This window comes from Bubalus bubalis, chromosome 8 (genome assembly GCF_019923935.1).
Source record: "Bubalus bubalis isolate 160015118507 breed Murrah chromosome 8, NDDB_SH_1, whole genome shotgun sequence".
NCBI lineage: Eukaryota > Metazoa > Chordata > Mammalia > Artiodactyla > Bovidae > Bubalus > Bubalus bubalis.
Genome location: NC_059164.1, coordinates 116,568,776 through 116,587,230, shown reverse-complemented (window position 1 = coordinate 116,587,230; position 18,455 = coordinate 116,568,776). Strand labels below are relative to the sequence as shown.

General features: G+C 50.9%; 1 protein-coding gene and 1 non-coding gene across 10 annotated transcripts; one reads left to right on the top strand and one right to left on the bottom strand.

The window, feature by feature from the left end:
• Positions 1-5,509: 5,509 nt before the first annotated feature.
• On the bottom strand, positions 5,510-14,635 carry LOC112586642 (collagen alpha-1(I) chain-like). Of its 9 annotated transcripts, none has more exons than XM_044947109.2 (5): positions 14,345-14,635; positions 10,661-10,695; positions 10,015-10,218; positions 7,057-7,322; positions 5,510-6,935 (listed from the first exon to the last, which is right to left on the bottom strand). In XM_044947109.2, exons 1-5 carry the CDS (start codon positions 14,554-14,556, stop codon positions 6,777-6,779), a joined length of 876 nt encoding a protein of 291 aa, XP_044803044.2. In that variant the 5' UTR covers positions 14,557-14,635; the 3' UTR covers positions 5,510-6,776. The 9 variants fall into 9 exon arrangements, 3 of the variants coding, with proteins under 3 accessions (XP_044803044.2, XP_025147703.2, XP_044803045.2); XR_006553023.2 differs by lacking the exon at positions 5,510-6,935 and adding an exon at positions 9,174-9,746 and having other exon boundaries at positions 7,000-7,322; positions 14,345-14,634; XR_006553024.2 differs by lacking the exon at positions 5,510-6,935 and having other exon boundaries at positions 7,000-7,347; positions 14,234-14,619.
• TRNAR-CCU lies at positions 12,496-12,568 on the top strand. The gene has a single exon. It is a non-coding gene; the product is annotated as a tRNA-Arg (tRNA).
• Positions 14,636-18,455: the final 3,820 nt, after the last annotated feature.

Sequence of the window (18,455 nt, the reverse complement as noted above, 5' to 3'; positions counted from 1 at the left end):
ATCAGTTCAGTTCGGTTCAGTTGCTCAGTCGTGTCTGACTCTTTGCGATCCCATGAATTGCAGCACGCCAGGCCTCCCTGTCCATCACCAACTCCTAGAGTTCACTCAAACTCAGGTCCATCAAGTCGGTGATGCCATCCAGCCATCTCATCCTCTGTCGTCCCCTTTTCCTCCTGCCCCCAATCCCTCCCAGTATCAGAGTCTTTTCCATCAGTCAACTCTTCGCAGGAGGTGGCCAAAGTACTGGAGCTTCAGCTTTAGCATCATTCCCTCCGAAGAACACCCAGGGCTGATCTCCTTCAGAATGGAGTGGTTGGATCTCCTTGCAGTCCAAGGGACTCTCAGGAGTCTTTTCCAACACCACAGTTCAAAAGCATCAATTCTTTGGCACTCAGCTTTCTTCAAAGTCCAACTCTCACATCCATACATGACCACTGGAAAAAACCATAGCCTTGACTAGACGGACCTTTGTTGGCAAAGTAACGTCTCTGCTTTTCGATATGCTGTCTAGGTTGGTCATAACTTTCCTTCCAAGGAGTAAGCGTCTTTTAATTTCATGGCTGCAGTCACCATCTGCAGTGATTTTGGAGCCTCAAAAAATAAAGTCTGACACTGTTTCCACTGTTAACTCATTTCCCATGAAGTGATGGGACCAGATGCCATGATCTTCGTTTTCTGAATGTTGAGCTTTAAGCCAACTTTTTCACTCTCCTCTTTCACTTTGATCAAGAGGCTTTTTAGTTCCTCTTCACTTTCTGCCATAAGGGTGGTGTCATCTGCATATCTGAGGTTATTGATATTTCTCCCAGCAATCTTGATTCCAGCTTGTGCTTCTTCCAGCCCAGCGTCTCATGATGTACTCTGCATAAAAGTTAAATAAGCAGGGTGACAATATACAGCCTTGATGTACTCCTTTTCCTATTTGGAACCAGTCTGTTGTTCCATGTCCAGTTCTAACTGTTGCTTCCTGACCTGCATATAGGTTTCTCAAGAGGCAGGTCAGGTGGTCTGGTATTCCCATCTCTTTCAGAATTTTCCAGTTTATTGTGATCCACACAGTCAAAGGCTTTGGCATAGTCAATAAAACAGAAATAGATGTTTTTCTGGAACTCTCTTGCTTTTTCCATGATCCAGCGGATGTTGGCAATTTGATCTCTGGTTCCTCTGCCTTTTCTAAAACCAGCTTGAACATCTGGAAGTTCATGGTTCACGTATTGCTGAAGCCTGGCTTGGAGAATTTTGAGCATTACTTTACTAATGTGTGAGATGAGTGCAATTGTGCGGTAGTTTGAGCATACTTTGGCATTGCCTTTCTTTGGGATTGGAATGAAAACTGACCTTTTCCAGTCCTGTGGCCACTGCTGAGTTTTCCAAATTTGCTGGTGTATTGAGTGCAGCACTTTCACAGTATCATCTTTCAGGATTTGAAATATCTCAACTGGAATTCCATCACCTCCACTAGCTTTGTTTGTAGTGATGCTTTCTAAGGCCCACTTCACATTCCAGGATGTCTGGCTCTAGGTGAGTGAGTGATCATACCATCGTGTATGCTCAGTCAGTTCAGTCATGTCTGACTCTTTGCGACACCATGGACTGTAGCCTGCCAGGCCCCTCAGTCATGGGATTCTCCAGGCAAGAATACTGAAGTGGGTTGCCATGCCTTCCTCCAGGGGGTCTTCCCAACCCAGGCATTGAACTTGTGTCTCCTGCGTTGAAGGAGGATTTTTTTACTGCTGAGCCACTACACACACATATAATATATATTATCATATGACAAATAGATGGGGAAAAAGTGGAAACAGTGACAGATTTTATTTTCTTGGGCTCCAAAATCACTGTGGACAGTGACTGCAGGCATGAAATTAGAAGATGCTCCTTGGAACGGAAGCTATGACAAACGTAGACAGCATATTAAAAGGCAGAGACGTCACTTTGCCAATAAAGGGATGTATAGTCAAAGCTATGGTTTTTCCAGTAGTCATGTATGGATATGAGAATTGGACTATAGAGAAGACTGAGCGCCGAAGAACTGATGCTTTCGAACTGTGGTGCTGGAGCAGACTTTTGAGAGTCCCTTGGACTGCAAGGAGGTCAAACCAGTCAATCCTAAAGGAAATCAATCCTGAATATTCATTGGAAAGACTGATGCTGAAGCTCCAATACTTTAGCCACCTGATGCAAAGAGCTGACTCATTGGAAAAGACCCTGATGCTGGGGAAGATTGAAGGCAGGAGGAGGATGAGGTGACAGAGGATGAAGTGGTTGGATGGCATCACCGACTCAATGGGCATGAGTTTGACCAAGCTCTGGCAGATAGTGAAGAACAGAGAAGCCTGGCGTGCTACAGTCTATGTGGTTGCAAAGAGTCAGACACAACTTAGTGACTGAACAACAGTCAGTTGTTTTTCATAACAACAAGGATGTCTGTGGGCCTCCCAGGTGGCTCAGTGGTAAAGAATCCTCCTGCTAATGCAGGAGACTCAAGTTCGATCCCTGGATCAGGAAGATCCCCTGGAAAACGCAACAGCCACCTGCTTCAGTATTCTTGCCTGGGAAATCCCATGGACAGAGGATCCTGGTGGGCTACACCCCATGGGGTCACAAAGAGTACGTGTATATATACACACATATGCATGTAATATATATATGTATATATGCATGTAATATATATATATATATTTATACACATACACACACATACATACCATTACGGTAACATTGGGACCCACAAAGTTCCGAAAAGCTGGCCCAGTTATCAGCTGACGGGAACTGGCTCGATAAGTGATGGCACACTAATATGATGGGATGCTGTGTAACTGAGAGTCATTCCTTCTTCAACCATCAGAAGCCTATGCTGGTTTCCCCTACTCCACCGTCAGGCTCAAGTCCCATGCACATAGGTCAGGAAGCACTGATATAAATCAAGCTCTTAACCTCAGGGAGACGAGTGTGCCTCACGGCCATGACTCTGAAATGTAGGCGTGCCATGGATTCAACTGGGAAACCCCAGAAAATGCAGGAAGCTTCTCTTTCGCACATCCGCTTTCAAAACCTGGGATTTTCAGATGTGTGAGGCTTAAGACAACGAGGCCACAGGTCAGTATTTAGCTACCGAGTTGCTGTTCACAGGCATCCCCGACAGCGCAGATTGCAGTGTACCTGTCTTTCGGGATCTGGGATTGTTTTCTTCATCTTGCTTCCCTCTGCCATTCTGCCTGGATCCCAGTATCTTTGTTTTAATACCAGTGCACGCCTTATAAACATGGTATGGGCGCCTGCACCGTCTGTCTGCCGTCTGGGAGAGTACTGTCACTTCTGCTAGGTAATTGGCGTATCAAGGTCTGTTCACTCAGTTGCCTTCCTCTCTCCACCCAAGCCGATGTTGATACAGCCCTTGCTCTGCCTTTCCATCCCCTCTCCCATGTGACACTCTGAACCAGGGTCCTCCTGGAGTCACACAGAGACCCTTCAGATATGGGAGAAGGCAGGAGGGATGCCCGTGGGCTGTGTTCTGCCAGATCTTGCTAGGGCTGTCCGGAGAAGGCAATGGCAACCCACTCCAGTACTCTTGCCTGGAAAATCCCGTGGATGGAGGAGCCTGGTAGGCTGTAGTCCGTGGGGTCGCTGAGAGTTGGACACGACTGAACGCCTTAGCAGCAGCAGCAGCAGCTAGGGCTGTCAGTGTGGCCTCACCTTCACCTGGTATTCGTCACTGCACCCCCAGCTGTGTGGTTTGCCTAAATGCCTGTGGAGTCTGGGCCCATGAATGGAGAAGTCAGTCCAGGGAATGACAATGGAAGGAGCTGAGTTTACTGCCTTGGAGACTGGAGCCTCGCTACCAGAAACCATATCCAGGTATTTTGATGGTTTGAAATGCCGTCACCTGCATGAGGCTGTTACCGATGGAGTCTTTCTGTTGAGCATAATGGGATCTGTTCTCTCCAGCCCCAGCCAGTGACTCGGAGTTGAGTATCTGAGGAAATGTGCTCATGAGGGTACCAATTATTACAGTTCTCAATTACAGATGTGCTGTTACACAAGGGGAGTTTACCCTTGCTTACGAACTAAGCCCAGTGCTGTGCTGTCTCCCCAGATCAGCCACTGAGGGCATGATGCTGAGTAGGTCTTCTGGACACAGACAAATCGTGGGATCATGGGGGTGTGTACTGGGGGGGCAGGGGGACGTGTTCTAAGGACTTTGAGATGTTGTGTATGCAGTGAGCAATCTATGGACTTTAGTCTCTATTCGTGATATACTTTTGATAACATTAATAGCCATTTAAAAATAACCTATTTAAATAATCTATTTTTTAAAATAGGGTAGATGATTAAGTATAGTATTTTTCAATAGAGATTACGTGCCTATTATAAAACATACAGAAAGTAAATGAAAATATATATTTAAATCCATAATGCCATCACCTAGAGATACTCACTGTAACTTCTTGGGGGTATTTCCAGATATTTTTCCTATGCATGTATGTGTGTTTAAAACAAAACACAAGGAGAATAATACTTCATATAGAGTGGAATTCGTCCTTTGGAGCTTGTGAGTATCTTTGACTTGGCATTGACTACATCATCACTCTTTAACAGCTTTATTGAGATAAAATTCACAAACCATGTAATCCACCCATTTAAACTGTACAATTCAATAGCATTTAGTAAATCCACAGAATTGTGAAACCATCACCACAGTCAATTTGAGAAGAAAGTGAAAGTCGTTCAGTTGTGTCCGACTTTTTGTGACCTCATGGACTGTAGCCCACCAGACTCCTCTGTCCATGGGAGTCTCCAGGCAAGAATACTGGAGTGTGTAGCCATTCCCTTCTCCAGGGGATCTTCCTGACCCAGGGATCAAACCCGGTCTCTTGCATTGCAGGCAGATTCTTTACCATCTGAGCCACCAGGGAAACCCCAGTCAATTTGAGAACATTTCATCAACCCAAAAAGAAACTGCGCCTAGACATCATTCCCTTTATCCTTCTTCACCCCACCCTGCCAGCCTCCACTCCCCAGCCCTCAGTTCAGTTCAGTTCAGTCACTTGCGTCTGACTCTCTGTGACCCCATGGACTGCAGCACGCCAGACTTCCCTGTCCATCACCAGCTCCTGGAGCTTACCCAAACTCATATCCATCGAGTCAGTGATGCCATCCAGCCGTCTCATCCTCTGTCTTCCCCTTCTCCTCCTGCCTTCAGTCTTTCCAGCCTCAGGGACTTTTCCAGTGAGTCAGTGCTTCACATCAGGTGGCCAAAGTACTGGAGCCTCAGGTTCAGCATCAGTCCTTCCAATGAGTATTCAGGACTGATTTCCTTTAGGATGGACTGGTTGGATCTCCTTGCAGTCCAAGGGACTCTCAGGAGTCTTCTCCAACACCACAGTTCAAAAGCATCAATTCTTTGGCGCTCCGCTTTCTTTATAGTCCAGCTCTCACATCCATACTTTACTACTGGACAAACCATAGCTTTGACTAGATAGACCTTTATTGGTAAAGTAATATCTTTGCTTTTTAATATGTTGTCTAGGTTTGTCATAGCTTTTCTCCCAAGGAGCAAGCATCTTTTATTTTCATGGGTGCAGTCACCATCTGCAGTGATTTTTGGAGCCCAAGAAAAACCCATCCCCTGGGCTTGTCATGCCAACAATGTCACCCATATGGGTTATGGAGAAACATGTTTTGCAAGAAAGAAACATGTTTTTGGAGAAAAGAAAGAGTATCTTTTAGCCTTCTGACTCCCTTCTCTGGCTGGTCACCTTTTCCTCTCAGTCACTGTGTCCTCTGCTGTCCTGACTGGTACTCAACCCCCCCGTGTGTCCACTGGGCAGCCAGGGTCCATGCCAACAGTGAGCACAGTTCAGTTTCAGCAGTGGTGGGAGGGGGCCAGGGCTGCTGCTGTACGTCCAGGCAGGTCAGAGTCACTCAGAAAGGGAACAGAAGATTCAGGAGAGATGCCGGAAGCCCTTTACCTCAGACTGGGACTTGAACCCGTGAGCATGTGTGCTAAGTTGCTCAGTCGTGTCCGACTCTGCGATCCTATGGACAGTAGCCCACCAGGCTCCTCTGTCCATGGGATTCTCCAGGCAAGAATACTGGAGTGGGTTGCCATGCCCTCCTCCAGGGGATCTTCTGACCCAGGGTTGGAACCCGAGTCTCTTAGTCTCCTTCACTGGCAGGCTGGTTCTTTACCACTAGCGCCACCCGGGAAACCCTGAACCCATGTTCCAGGACTCAAGCTGAGCCAAAACTATGGCCTTCCGCCTGAGATCACAGACGTGGTCCAGGTTCTGGGTGTCTCATCTCAGAGAGAATTCAGCGAGAAACACAGTGAGAGGTAAGAAGTGGGTTTATTCGGAGAGAAACCCACTCCACAGACACAGTGTGAGCCATCACAGAGGGCGGGTACTTCTCAAAATGTGCTGTTGTTAGCTTTTATGGGCTGGGTGATTTCATAGGCTAATGAGCAGGAAGATTATTCCAACTATTAATAATTTGGGCATGGGGTCACAAAGAGTTGGACCTGACTTAGCAACTGAACAAGAGCAGCAATATTTTGGGAATGGGGTGGAGTTTTCCAGGAATTGGGCCACCACCCCCCTTTTGATCTCTGATGGTTGACCTTGGAACTGTCATGGCATCCCTGGGTGTGTCGTTTAGCTTGCTGATGTGTTACAAGGAGCTTATACTGAGGATCAAGGTCTAGTCGACTTGTCTGCCATCTTGGACGGACTTGATTCTAATCAGTTTCTGTTGTGGCCTTGGACTGTGTCATTCCTTCAAAAGTTGTGCCCTGCTCCCTGCCCTCCTGTTTCAAATGGCTTTGATGTGGAAAGCTGTTGGTGAGTCTCACTGAGACCACTGCCTACGGTGACTGGAGCCACTGGCGAGGAGGGCCAAGGCAGAGCACGTGGGACGAAGGATGAAGACACGACGACCTGGGGGTGGAGAGGAGGCCAAGACGTGGCAGAGGGCGGTGGGGTGGAAGGTCCCACAGCAGGAAGAAAGGATGGTTGAGAAAGCCAGGGAGGCGCTCCCTTTGGCAGCATGCCCACTAACCTGGGAGGATGTAGAGATCAGCGCAGCCCCTGAGCAAGGATTACACGCTAACTTTATAGACATCTCTTCCATGTTAAAAAAAAAAAAAAAAAGAAGAAATCCAAGGAGGTGTGTTCCAGGAAGGGGAGTCAGCAGGGACAAAGGCTCGCTCCTGGCGAAATGATGCAGCGATGTGGGCTGGGGGCACGGCAAAGAGTCGCGCTGGTGCTTCATGAGGAGGCAGGTGTGGACGAGGAGGGGAGAACCAGGCTGGAGCAGAGCGTGGTCTGGAGAGAGACAGGTTTTTCAGCGCTGATGGAAGATTCCAGTAGACAAAGGGAGAAAGAAAGAGGAGAAAGTGTGGGCAATTCCCCCAGGGAGCCTGCAGAGGCTGGACAGAGGTTGGGTGAGAATGTTTGCTGTCCCCAGGAGGGTGCCCTAAAGGGAGGCCTGGGGCCAGGTGGGTGGGCCACCGGGTGGGCCTGCCCGCCAGGGTTTCAGGCGTGTGGGAGGTGTTGGGGAGGAAGGAGGAGCTGCTGGACTGAGAGCGTCTGCGTTTCAGCCTGGGGGCCTCCTCAGCCTTTTAGGACGTGACTCCACAAGGTCTGCAGGGTGGTGAGGTGAGTCCATTGTGCCAGCATCCCAGGCTTGAGAAGCTGGGCTTTTCTGGGAGGAACAAAGGAAGAACCCCAGGGCTGGAAGGGTGGCACATTGAGGAGTGGTTCGTGGCGCTCTCAGAGTCCAAACAGGGCCAGGAGGAAGCTGAGAGTGGACTCGGGGAGGGACAGTGACCACCCCCCTGCCCTTCCAGGACGGGGGGTCAGGCAGAGAACTCGGTGTTCCCTCCTCCGTGCGGGGATCTGTGCTCTGTCCACTGGCATGACCCGGCCCCTACACACACGTTACTGGATAGAGAGTCTGGAGGAGGAGAGACTCCAGGCAGACAGGAAGATTCAGAGGGACAGCAGCTGCAGACGGTAACAAGTCACAGAGCGGCCCTGGGGTTGGGCGGCAGCCGTGGTGCAGAGGAATCACCCGGACCACGGGGTCAGGGGTTAGAGAGGCGGAGGCCGGGCGGGTCGGCTCCTCTGAGATGGACTTGCTTAGGCCAGAGGGTCTGTGCAGGAGGCCTGGGCCCACCCTCGAGGCCCCGTGACTTGGGGGGTGGTGGGCTTGTAGCTGACACCCGGGCCAGAGTGTCCCCCCACATTCAGGTTCTTCCTGGGACCTCGGAAGACAAATACAGGGTTTCTTTGGAAACTGGGTCACTGCAGCTGTGATTAGTCATGATGAGGTCATCCCGGAGCAGGGCTGGCCCTTAACCCAGCACGATAGTGTCCTCATAAGAGGGGAAGAGCCACAGAGAGAGGAGATGCCTGGGAAGGCCAGGCCGTGATGGAAGAGAGCAGAGGGAGGGTGCGGCTGTGAGCCCAGGAAGCCGAGGGCGGCCTTGGGCCCCTGCAGCTGGAGGGAGCAAGACGGACCCTCCCCCAGGGCCTCCAGAGGGAGCACGATTTGATGCACCTCAAGTTCAGACTTCTGCCCTCCAGAACTGTGAGAGGATAGGTATCTGTTGCTGTTCAGTTGCTCAGTCGTGTCTGACTCTCTAACCCCATGGACTGCAGCACGCCAGGCTTCCCTGTCCTTCACCATCTCCCAGAGCTTGCTCAAACTCATGTCCATTGAGTGGGTGATGCCATCCCACCATCTCATCCTCTGTCGTCCCCATCTCCTCCCGCCCTCAGTCTTTCCCAGCATCGGGTCTTTTCCAATGAGTCTGATCTTTGCATCATGTGGCCAAAGTATTGGAGCTTCAGCTTCACCATCATTCCTTCCAGTGAATATTCAGGACTGATCTCCTTTAGAATGGACTGGTTGGAAATCCTTGCAGTCCAAGGGACCCTCAAGGGGCTTCTCCAGCACCACAGTTCGGAAGCACCAATTCTTCGGCGCTCAGGTTTCTTTATAGTCCAACTCTCACATCCATACATGACTACTGGAAAAACCATACCTTTGACTATATAGACCTTTGTCAGAAAAGTGATGTCTCTGGTCTTTAATATGCTGTCTAGGTTTGTCTTTGCTCCAGAGGCCCCAGGAAACAACAGCAGACAGGCACACCTATAGGTTAGGGTTACCTATAAGCCACGCCAGGGCCTGAGGTGCTCTGGACTGGATACAACGAGTGGTGCCACTGCCATGCCCCTCACGGTGCTGTGCCCACGTGTGCCTGGACATGGCACTGCAGGTGTGGGCTGCACCTGACGGTCTGGCTGAGCAGAGGTGCCCCTGTCAACCTGTTTGGTAAATGTTAGCAGAAACGAATTTGTTTGGAGACACTTGCTGCAGCCCTAGGGTGCCTGCCGCTCCAGAAGTGGGGTGTCCCGTGAGCTCGGGGCCGGGGTGGGGAGGTCACGCTCACATTGTCTGCTCCAGGAGACGATCAGACTGGAGACCTGGATGGGCCCAGACCAGGTGCAGCAGTAGCTGTGTGGGGAGACGAGCCACAGCACGGCGCTGGCTCACGTGGTGGGGTGGAGGGGAGCCTGGGGCAGCATGTGGGGTTTGCTGTGTACTTCCTCCCCTCCAGGCCCCGGATCCCCGGGGTGCAGCTGGTCGAGGCTGTGGCCCGTCCCCGTGAGCCACCTGCTGGAAGGTCTCAGGGAGCATGGAGCCCATGACTCCTGCTACGTGGCCTTTCAGTCCATTGTCTGTGAGGGAGGAGGGGGCATCGTGTCTCATGTTTGGCCTCGGCCAGGAGACAAGGTGGGGCAGAGACCCCGGGCCTCAGGGCCAAAGATGCAAAGGCCTGAGCGACAGTTATAGCCTGGGGACAGTGCCTCTAGTGTTTGGGCTTGCTTTGCTTGTTGCTTTTAATCCCTCATCACTTTCCGGCAACAAAATCTTTAAACAAAAAAAAGGGCATTCATATGTGCCCTTGTTCAAGATGAACAAGAAAGAGAAAAAAAGAAAAATTACCTCCTGTTTTCCATCCAGGCTTGGGGTGAGCTGGGAGGACAGGAGACATGGAGCTCAGGGGACAAAGTGGGTGATGGTAGAAACGTGGGGAGGACAGAGGCTGCCCGGCGCCTAACTGGAAGGTTTCCTGGAATTTCCTGGGGACGCAAAGGCTCCCCGTGGGTCCGGGTGGCAGTGCCTCCATCCGGCTCGTGCCCCTGGATCCTGGAGAAGAAGGAGCTCAGGCTGTGGGGTAGGGGACGGGGAGAGGAGTGGGTTTATTGTCAAACATGAACGTCTAGGGGGCCGTGGGCAGTAAGGGGCTGACGGTGGGAAGGCAGTTGGATACGTGAGGTTCTGGACCCAAGCAGATTTCAACAGGATTGTGTATACAAGATGGAGGGAGCAAAGGAGACACACCATTGGCCAACGAGCCCACGAAAACAGGCTCAGCATCACTAATCACCAGGGAAGCACAAGTCAACCCCATCGTGACATGCCAGCTCACGCCCACGAGGTTGGCTATTATTAAAAACAACCACAGAGAACCGGTGTTGGCGAGGATGTGGAGACTTGGAACCCTGTGCCTTGGTGGTGGTAACGTACAGGGGTACCATCGTCATGGAAAACACAAGAGTGACTTGTCAAAAATTAAATACGGAATTACCATACAATTCAGCGATTCCACTTCCGGATTTATATCTGAAAAAGAGGGAAAGCAGGAGTTGGAACAGGTGTCTGCTCTCTGTGCTCATGGCAGCGCTCTTCACAATAGCAAGGGGTGGAAGAGACATCCGTGCCCATCGATGGATGAGATTCACTTATATGAGGTCCCAGGAGGAGTCACATTTGTGGAAAGCAGGTGGTGGTTGGGCTTCCCAGGGGCCTCAGTGGTAAAGAATCTGTCTGCCAATGCAGGAGACACGGGTTCCATCCCTGGGTGGGGAAGCTCCCCTGGAGAAGGGCATGGCAACCTACTCCAGTGTTCTTGCCTGGGCAATGCCATGGACAGAGGAGCCTGGAGGGCTGCAGTCCGCAGGGTCACAGAGAGCCGGACACCACTGAGTGACTAAGCACACTTAAGATGGCGGTTACCAGGGGCTGGTGTTTAATGGAGACAGGGTTACAATTTAGGAAGGTTCTGGAGAGGGATGGTGGTGATGGTTACGGAACAACATAAATGTACTTCATACTGCTGAACAGTGCACTTAAAAGCGGTTGAAATGGTAAATTTTATATATGTTTGACCGCAATCGTTTGAATGTGGGCAAAAAGAAGAAGAAGGCACACCTGGCCGTGACCTGGTTTTCCGTTCTGTGTCTGGTGACTGCAGAGTCTGCCTGCCGGGGCCCCTGGTTACAGCGACGAGAGAGACCGAGGGGCCCTCCTCCCCGCTCCTCAGCTGCCGCGCTCAGCACCACCTGTGGGGCTGCAAGGCCCTTGCTACGAGTCATCTGCCCTTTAAGCTTCTTTTTCTTTCCTTCGTCCTCGATGACCTCTCTTCCTTGCTCTCCCGGTGCTTGACTTCTGAATATCAACGGTCTTTGCACACCAAACGCCAGCATTGGCCGAAAGGCCAGCTGGGTTACGAGAGTGCTCTTGGGTCCCTGGGGGTCGCCCCTGGCTGGGTCCTCTCGGGATGCTCCCCTGAGTCCCTCATCCCCAGCGCCGCCCACCTGCTCTCAGCCCGCAGATGGGTCTGCCCTGCAGGCTGCCTCTCCCTGAGCCCCCCGCCCTTGCTGGCTGCCTGGGGTGGGCTCTGGCCAGTGGGAGGTGCTGGCCAGAGATGGGAGGGTGGGCAGCATGAGGCTGGGGTGCCCTGTTCCTGCTCCCTTCTTGCCCATGACCATGCGTGCCCCCCGGTAGCCCCTCCAGCTCCACCAGCTCTGGGGTGGGAACGGCCACCCTCAACGGCTGGTCTGCGGACGCCCACCCTCCCCTGTTTGTTCTCTTCACCCTGGCCTCCCCTCCAGGGAGTATTTTCAGCAAAGCTTCTTTCTTTAAACGACCCAGGAGACCTGAGTCCTACTAGGTCTCTGTGGGACCACCACCACCTCTTCTCCCAGCAAGAGGCTTCCAGAAGTCTCTGCAAGACCGCTAGCCCTCGCCTCAGGTTACCAGCAAAGACACTGCCGCTTCTGAAAACCATCTTCAAGGCCCCACCAGGTGCTGTGGGGCTTCCAGCTTCCAGGAGAATGAGGGACACGGCCCCTTCTCCCAGATCCCGAGTTAGGGCGATTAGGATCACAGGAGGAGAGCTATCCCGTAATATCAGGAAAGCCCCAAGCAGGGTCAAATTTGTGCTTGTCTTTTCACTGGGCTTGGTTACTAGGTACAGTAAGGTTATGGAGAGTAGGTTATATTCCTGTAGGAAACTCAGAAGTAAAAACTGGAACACAGAAATCACCTATAATCCCCAAACCCAGGGATAGTCATGGATAGCATCTTATATGCACAAGTACACATGTAAGTTTACAGACAAGATCTTATAACTATGGTACTTCCCTGGTGGTCCAGTGGTTAAGACTCTGCACTCCTAATGGAGGGGGCCCTGGTTTGATCCCGGATCAGGGAGCTAGATCTCACATGCCGAACAGCATGGCCAAAAAGAAAAAGATTTTACTATTAGAACTCTACAGGATGTGATATTCTGTCTTGTTTCTCAACTTAGCCCCACCTCCAACAATCCAGGGTAAACATCATTCAGGGTAAGAAATACACATTTTTCAGCAACAAGTTTCCTGCTGCATAGATGTGTGTGTGTGTGAGTGTGAGTGAATGTGTGTGTGTGATTTCTTATCATGTCTTATCACTGGACATTTATAGAGAGCCTCATACATTTTCGTATCATAAACAAAGCTTCAATAGTATCTTCATAGCAGTGGTGGTTTAGTCTCTAAGCCGTGTCCAACTCTTGTGACCCCATGCACTGTAGCCTGCCAGGCTCCTCCACCCATGGCATCTCCCCAGACAAGAATACCAGACTGGGTTGTCATTTCTTTCTCCAGGGGATCTTCCTGACCCAGGGGTTGAACCTGAGTCCCCTGCACTGCAGGCAAATTCTTTACTCACTGAGGCACCAGGGAGCCCAGTATCTCCATAGCTGAATACCTAGGTGCATCTTCATCCTTGTTTCCTCAGGATACATTCCAACACTTATCCATAAAATAATGGACCTGCACACCCTGCTGAATGTGTGCCATTCCTGGTCGCGTGTTGCCAGCCAGTCTGGTTTCTGAGCGTGGGATTGACATTCCTCCCGCTCTCCTCTCTGGTGCAGCGCTGCTGTGGCTTCTCAGGTGGAAGCAAAAAATAATGAGTGATAATCTCACCTCTCCTCTTCACCTTCCATCAGTCCCTCCCGGGACAAATGTTCTGCTTTTCATTCGCAGTGACTTCCTGGTTCCCTGTTGTTCTTATTATTTTTTTAACCAGAGCTGAACTGTGGTTTAATAGGAACTCCTCCCACTGCTTACACTTTTAGACATTGGGTTGCTGTTTTAAAATGAGTGTATAGGACTTGTGGCTATCCATGAACAAGGCAGGCACACTTCACTGGGGCTAGATTTAGTTTGTTCTCGTTACATGTTTAATTTTGCTGGAAAGCAATTTAATCTGCTAGTGGACTTCTTCCCTTTGCAATAAGTCAAGTTTGAGTGAATGACTGAAAGTTGCTCAGTTGTGTCTGACTCTTTGCAACCCCATGGACTGTATAGTGGGTTGCCGTTCCCTTCTCTAAGGGATCTTCCCATCCCAGGGATCGAACCCAGGTCTCCTGAATTGCACGTGGATTCTTTATCAGCTGAGCCACCAGGGAAGCCCAAGAATACTGGAGTGTGTAGCCATTCCCTTCTGCAGGAGACCTTCCCAACCCAGGAATCAAACTGGGGTCTCCTGCATTGCAGGCAGATTCTTTACCAGTTGAGCTACCAGGGAATCCCAGGTAAAGTTTGGGGAAATTGTAATTCAGTGATTATCACTGAGTATTGGACTTGTTTCCTGGGTGTAAACTTTCTCTGTATTCCGAGCTGAGAAAAGAGGTGAGTCCCCGCCTTCCCACACTCAGGGGCATTGCTATGCTCTGATCAGAGAGTCGCCCCAAGCGGGACCAGCCAGGAGGAGTCCGGGTGTGTGGACGCCCTGTGACCTCACCTAGGGAGCAGATGACCTCCACCTCAGAGGGAGATGGGACCACCTCCAGAGCGGCCCCCTGACACGCCCAGGGTCGGTGTCAGCTTACCTAGTCACCCATCAGCAGCTGGAAACAACATGCCTCTTGCAGCCAAACTCACCACCAAGAAGCCCCCTGCAGGCAGCGAGAAGCAGGGGACTCCCGGCTGCCCGCATTCACCTGATAGCGTCGGGAGCTCTCGGCTCCGGAGGGGAGGAGTTTTCTCTTGATCGGTAGGTGGTTTGTGCAGAGCGCGCCTGGGGCTGCTGGCCTGGGGCCTGTGTCTGTATGCTGACCCACACGCATGCAGGCTCCCTGGGCCTCTGTCCGCCTCTCCCTTCCGTCTGTCCAGTCTTGCCACATGTAGCTCGAAGCTCTGTTATGAAGCGCATACACCTTTGTGTCTGTTAGGACTTTGTGACAAATTGACCCTTTTGTTATCAGGAAATGCCCCTCTTTATTCCTGGGGACACTCTGTCTTCAGGTGTCTTTGATCTGATGTTGACATAGTTACTGACGGTACGTGCCTTTCCCCACCCTGTACTTTCAGCTTATCTGTGTATTAAAAGTACGTCTCTTATAAACAGCGTATCAACTAGGTCTCGCTTCTTAAAATGCACTCTGAATATCTCTGTCTTTTCTTTGGAGAGTCTGATCCTCTACGTTTATTGTAATTAGTGATGTGATATGATGTCCATCATTTTGCTATTTGTAGCCTGATTGTCCTTGTTTAAAAGGTGGTTGAGTTTTAGAATTCCCTTTAAATGTATCTATTATCCTTGCTTGCATTTTCTTAGTGGTTGCTTCGCTGGTAGCTCAGTATTAAAAGAATCCACCTGCCAGTGTAGGAGACCCGGGTTCAATCTCTGATCCAGGAAGATCCCCTGGAGGAGGGCATGGCAACCCACTCCAGTATTCTTGCCTGGAGAATCCCATGGATAGAGGAGCCTGGTGGGCTACAGTCCATAGGGTCACAAAGCGTCACAAAGTGACTGAACAAGTGTTGCTTGAGGGGTTATAATGTACATTCCCTGGTGGTCCCTCTCTCTTTAGAGTTAATGTTGTATTATTTCACATAAATGTAAAAAATTGCAACTGTATAAAAAGCCTGCTTTCCCACCCTACTTACACACAGCTGGTGTATGTGTTGCATGTACACTGGTATAAACCCCACGATGTTGAGGTTGTTTATTTGCACACATGATAAAGAGGACGTGGCAGGATCGGGGAGCTGCACAAAGCCCTTTTCTGGGTCATGTCGGCTCCTGGCGCCGTGGTCTCCGGCCCCTCACATATTTACTCAGTAACGGGGGGCACAGTGGTAAAGAATCTTCCAGCCAGTGCGGGAAACGCAAGACACCCAGGTTTGATCCCTGGATCAGGAGATCCCTTGGAGGAGGAAATGGCAACCCACTCCAGTATTCTTGCCTGGGAAATCCCATGTGCAAAGGAGCCTGGAGGGCTACAGTCCATGGGGTCTCATAGAGTCGGACAAGACTTGGCAGGCACGCTCAGTCTTTGTAACGGGCACCCTGCGAGCATAGGCAGGGCTATGGGGTCTCTTACAGACCTGTGACAACCACATGGCTGAACACAGTCCAGAGCAGAGGGGGTCTGCTCCCTTCATGCCGCGTTGGTGAAACTTGTCTCCACAAGTCATGTGGTTGATCCAAACTGGCTCTGAGGGTGTGCGGTAAGAAAGGCACTTGAGATGGAGCCTTGTATATAAGGATTTTATTATATTCCTGCAGTCAGCATGTGTTACCCTTAAACCAGGGCTACACACGCCTTTGCTGGACCAGCAAGCTGCTGAGGGTGCGGCACACGTGTCCCAGGACTTCTGCCAGAAAACAGAACCCAACAACCCGCAAGCGAGCGCACAGATGAGACTATTAGAGGCACCCGAACAGCAGGCCAGGCCCCGGGAAGGCCGTCAATAATGCAGCAGATGGTGAGGGTGTTTTTCTCAACAAAGAGAATATCATAGCTGCGTTTACTCTGAGCGGGGAGCAACCTGCCCAGCAGAGGGTGCCCCCCTGGGTCGCTCAGCCGAGCTGCTTTGAGGCCCTGCTGCATAAAACATGGGTTTTCATCGCAGGGCAAAGCCGTCTGCTCTCCCAGCTCTCATCTCCAGGAGGCAGAGCAGTGCCGGGAGAAGCCTGCCCACGGAGGGCCTCTCTGCTTCCCTCAGCCCCACTGCTGGGCTGTGCCCCCGCCCGCGCCCTCCACCCTCAGCCTGGTAGAGTCTGTGGAATTAACGGCAGACTCTACCGTGACGGCAGCCGTGTCCCGTTTCCCGGGCAGATGAGCTCAGCCTCGACTTGATCTCATGGAGGCTGCCTGACATCCGGGCTGGCCTCAGTTTTCTTACTTCCCCACTCAGCTCTGTCCACACCCTTGTTCTATGCTCAGAGGCCCCCAGTCACCCCTCTCTCCCTGCTGCTTTCTAAATTTCAGATTTCCCTTAAATAAATTTGGTGTAGGCTTCTGTCTTCAAAACAGATGACAACCTGCTCCAGTATTCTTGCCTGGAAAATCCCATGGACAGAGGAGCCTTGCAGGCTACAGTCCATGGGGTCGCAAGGAGTCAGACATGACTGAACGACTTCACTTTCACTTCACTTTTCTGTCTTCAAGGGCTTCCCTGGTGACTCAGATAGTAAAGAATCTGCCTGCCAGGAGACCGGGGTTCAATCCCTGGGTCGGGAAGATCCCCTGGAGGAGGAAATGGCAACCCAATCCAGTATTCTTGCCTGGAGAATCCCATGGACAGAGGAGCCTGGTGGGCTACAGTCCTTGGGGTCACAAAGAGTTGAACAGAGTGAGCGACTCTGTCTGTCTTCAAGAGACTTTTCAAAATCTCCCTGTCATGGTGTAAAAAAGTGGCCAGTTGCTAGTTAATTTAAATCAGTCTATTTAGAAAGGGTGAGTCAAGTTCCTCTTTTGTTTTTAAATGCCCACTTATGAAGATCATGGCATCCGGTCCTATCACTTCATGGAAAATAGATGGGGAAACAGTGTCAGATTTTATTTTTTTGGGCTCCAAAATCATTGCAGATGGTGACTGCAGCCATGAAATTAAAAGACACTTACTCCTTGGAAGGAAAGTTATGACCAACCTAGATAGCATATTCAAAAGCAGAGACATTACTTTGCCAACAAATGTTCATCTAGTCAAGACTATGGTTTTTCTTGTGGTCATGTATGGATGTGAGAGTTGGACTGTGAAGAAGGCTGAGCGCCGAAGAATTGATGCTTTTGAACTGTGGTGTTGGAGAAGACTCTTGAGAGTCCCCTGGACTGCAAGGAGATCCAACCAGTCCATTCTGAAGGAGATCAGCCCTGGGATTTCTTTGGAAGGAATGATGCTAAAGCTGAAACTCCAGTCCTTTGACCACCTCATGCGAAGAGTTGACTCATTGGAAAAGACTCTGATGGTGGGAGGGATTGGGGGCAGGAGGAGAAGGGGACGCCAGAGGATGAGATGGCTGGATGGCATCACTGACTCGATGGACCTGAGTCTGAGTGAACTTCGGGAGTTGGTGATGGACAGGGAGGCCTGGCGTGCTGTAATTCATGGGGTCGCAAAGAGTCGGACACGACTGAGCGACTGAACTGAACTGAACAGTGCCGTACTTACAGAAGGCATTTAAGAACTGCGCGATATTGCTGCTGTGGATATTGCTGCTGAGCCTCTTTTGACACAGTTGGCCTTTCATTGCACAAGAAGGTGAAGGACTAGGAAATCCAGCATGCCTCCAAGTACTTAACCACGTCTCATCGAATACATTGCTCTCGAGGTCTAATGTGAATGCAGATTCCTTGAGGATCCTGTTAAAATGCAGATTCTGGTGCCGGGGTGGTGGTGGGGCCTGAGACTCTGCATTCCTTGTAGACCCCAGGACATGTGGACCCAGGAGTACCTTGCTGCAACCTGGGGCCAGGCATCCAGTCACTGGAGCATTAAACCACTCCCTGTCTACTTGGGAACACAGAACTCTCCCAGTGTGTTTTGCTTGTTTGTTTCGTTTAGGGTTTGCTTATTTATTTTTGGCTGTGCTGGGTCTTCACTGCATTGTGCGGGCTTCCTCTGGTTGTGGTGAGCAGGGCTTCTCTTCACTGCCGTGTGCAGGTTCCTCCTTGTGGTGAGTTCTCTTGTGGAGCGCAGACTCTAGGTGTTCGGGCTTCAGTAGTTGTGGCTCGCTGGCTTAGCGACTCCGAGGCATGTGGGATCTTCCCAGACCAGGGATCGAACCCGTGTCCCCTGCACTGGCAGGCAAATTCTTAACAC

Excerpts from the sequence above, each read along its gene's own strand:
- LOC112586642 (XM_044947109.2), bottom strand. The coding sequence starts at position 14,556 with ATGCGCTTCATAACAGAGCTTCGAGCTACATGTGGCAAGACTGGACAG. Across the intron at positions 10,696-14,344 it reads AGAGCTCCCGACGCTATCAG|ATATAAATCCGGAAGTGGAA; the intron begins GTGAATGCGGGC and ends CCTCTTTTTCAG. Across the intron at positions 6,936-7,056 it reads TGATCTCTACATCCTCCCAG|GTCGTCGTGTCTTCATCCTT; the intron begins GTTAGTGGGCAT and ends CTCCACCCCCAG.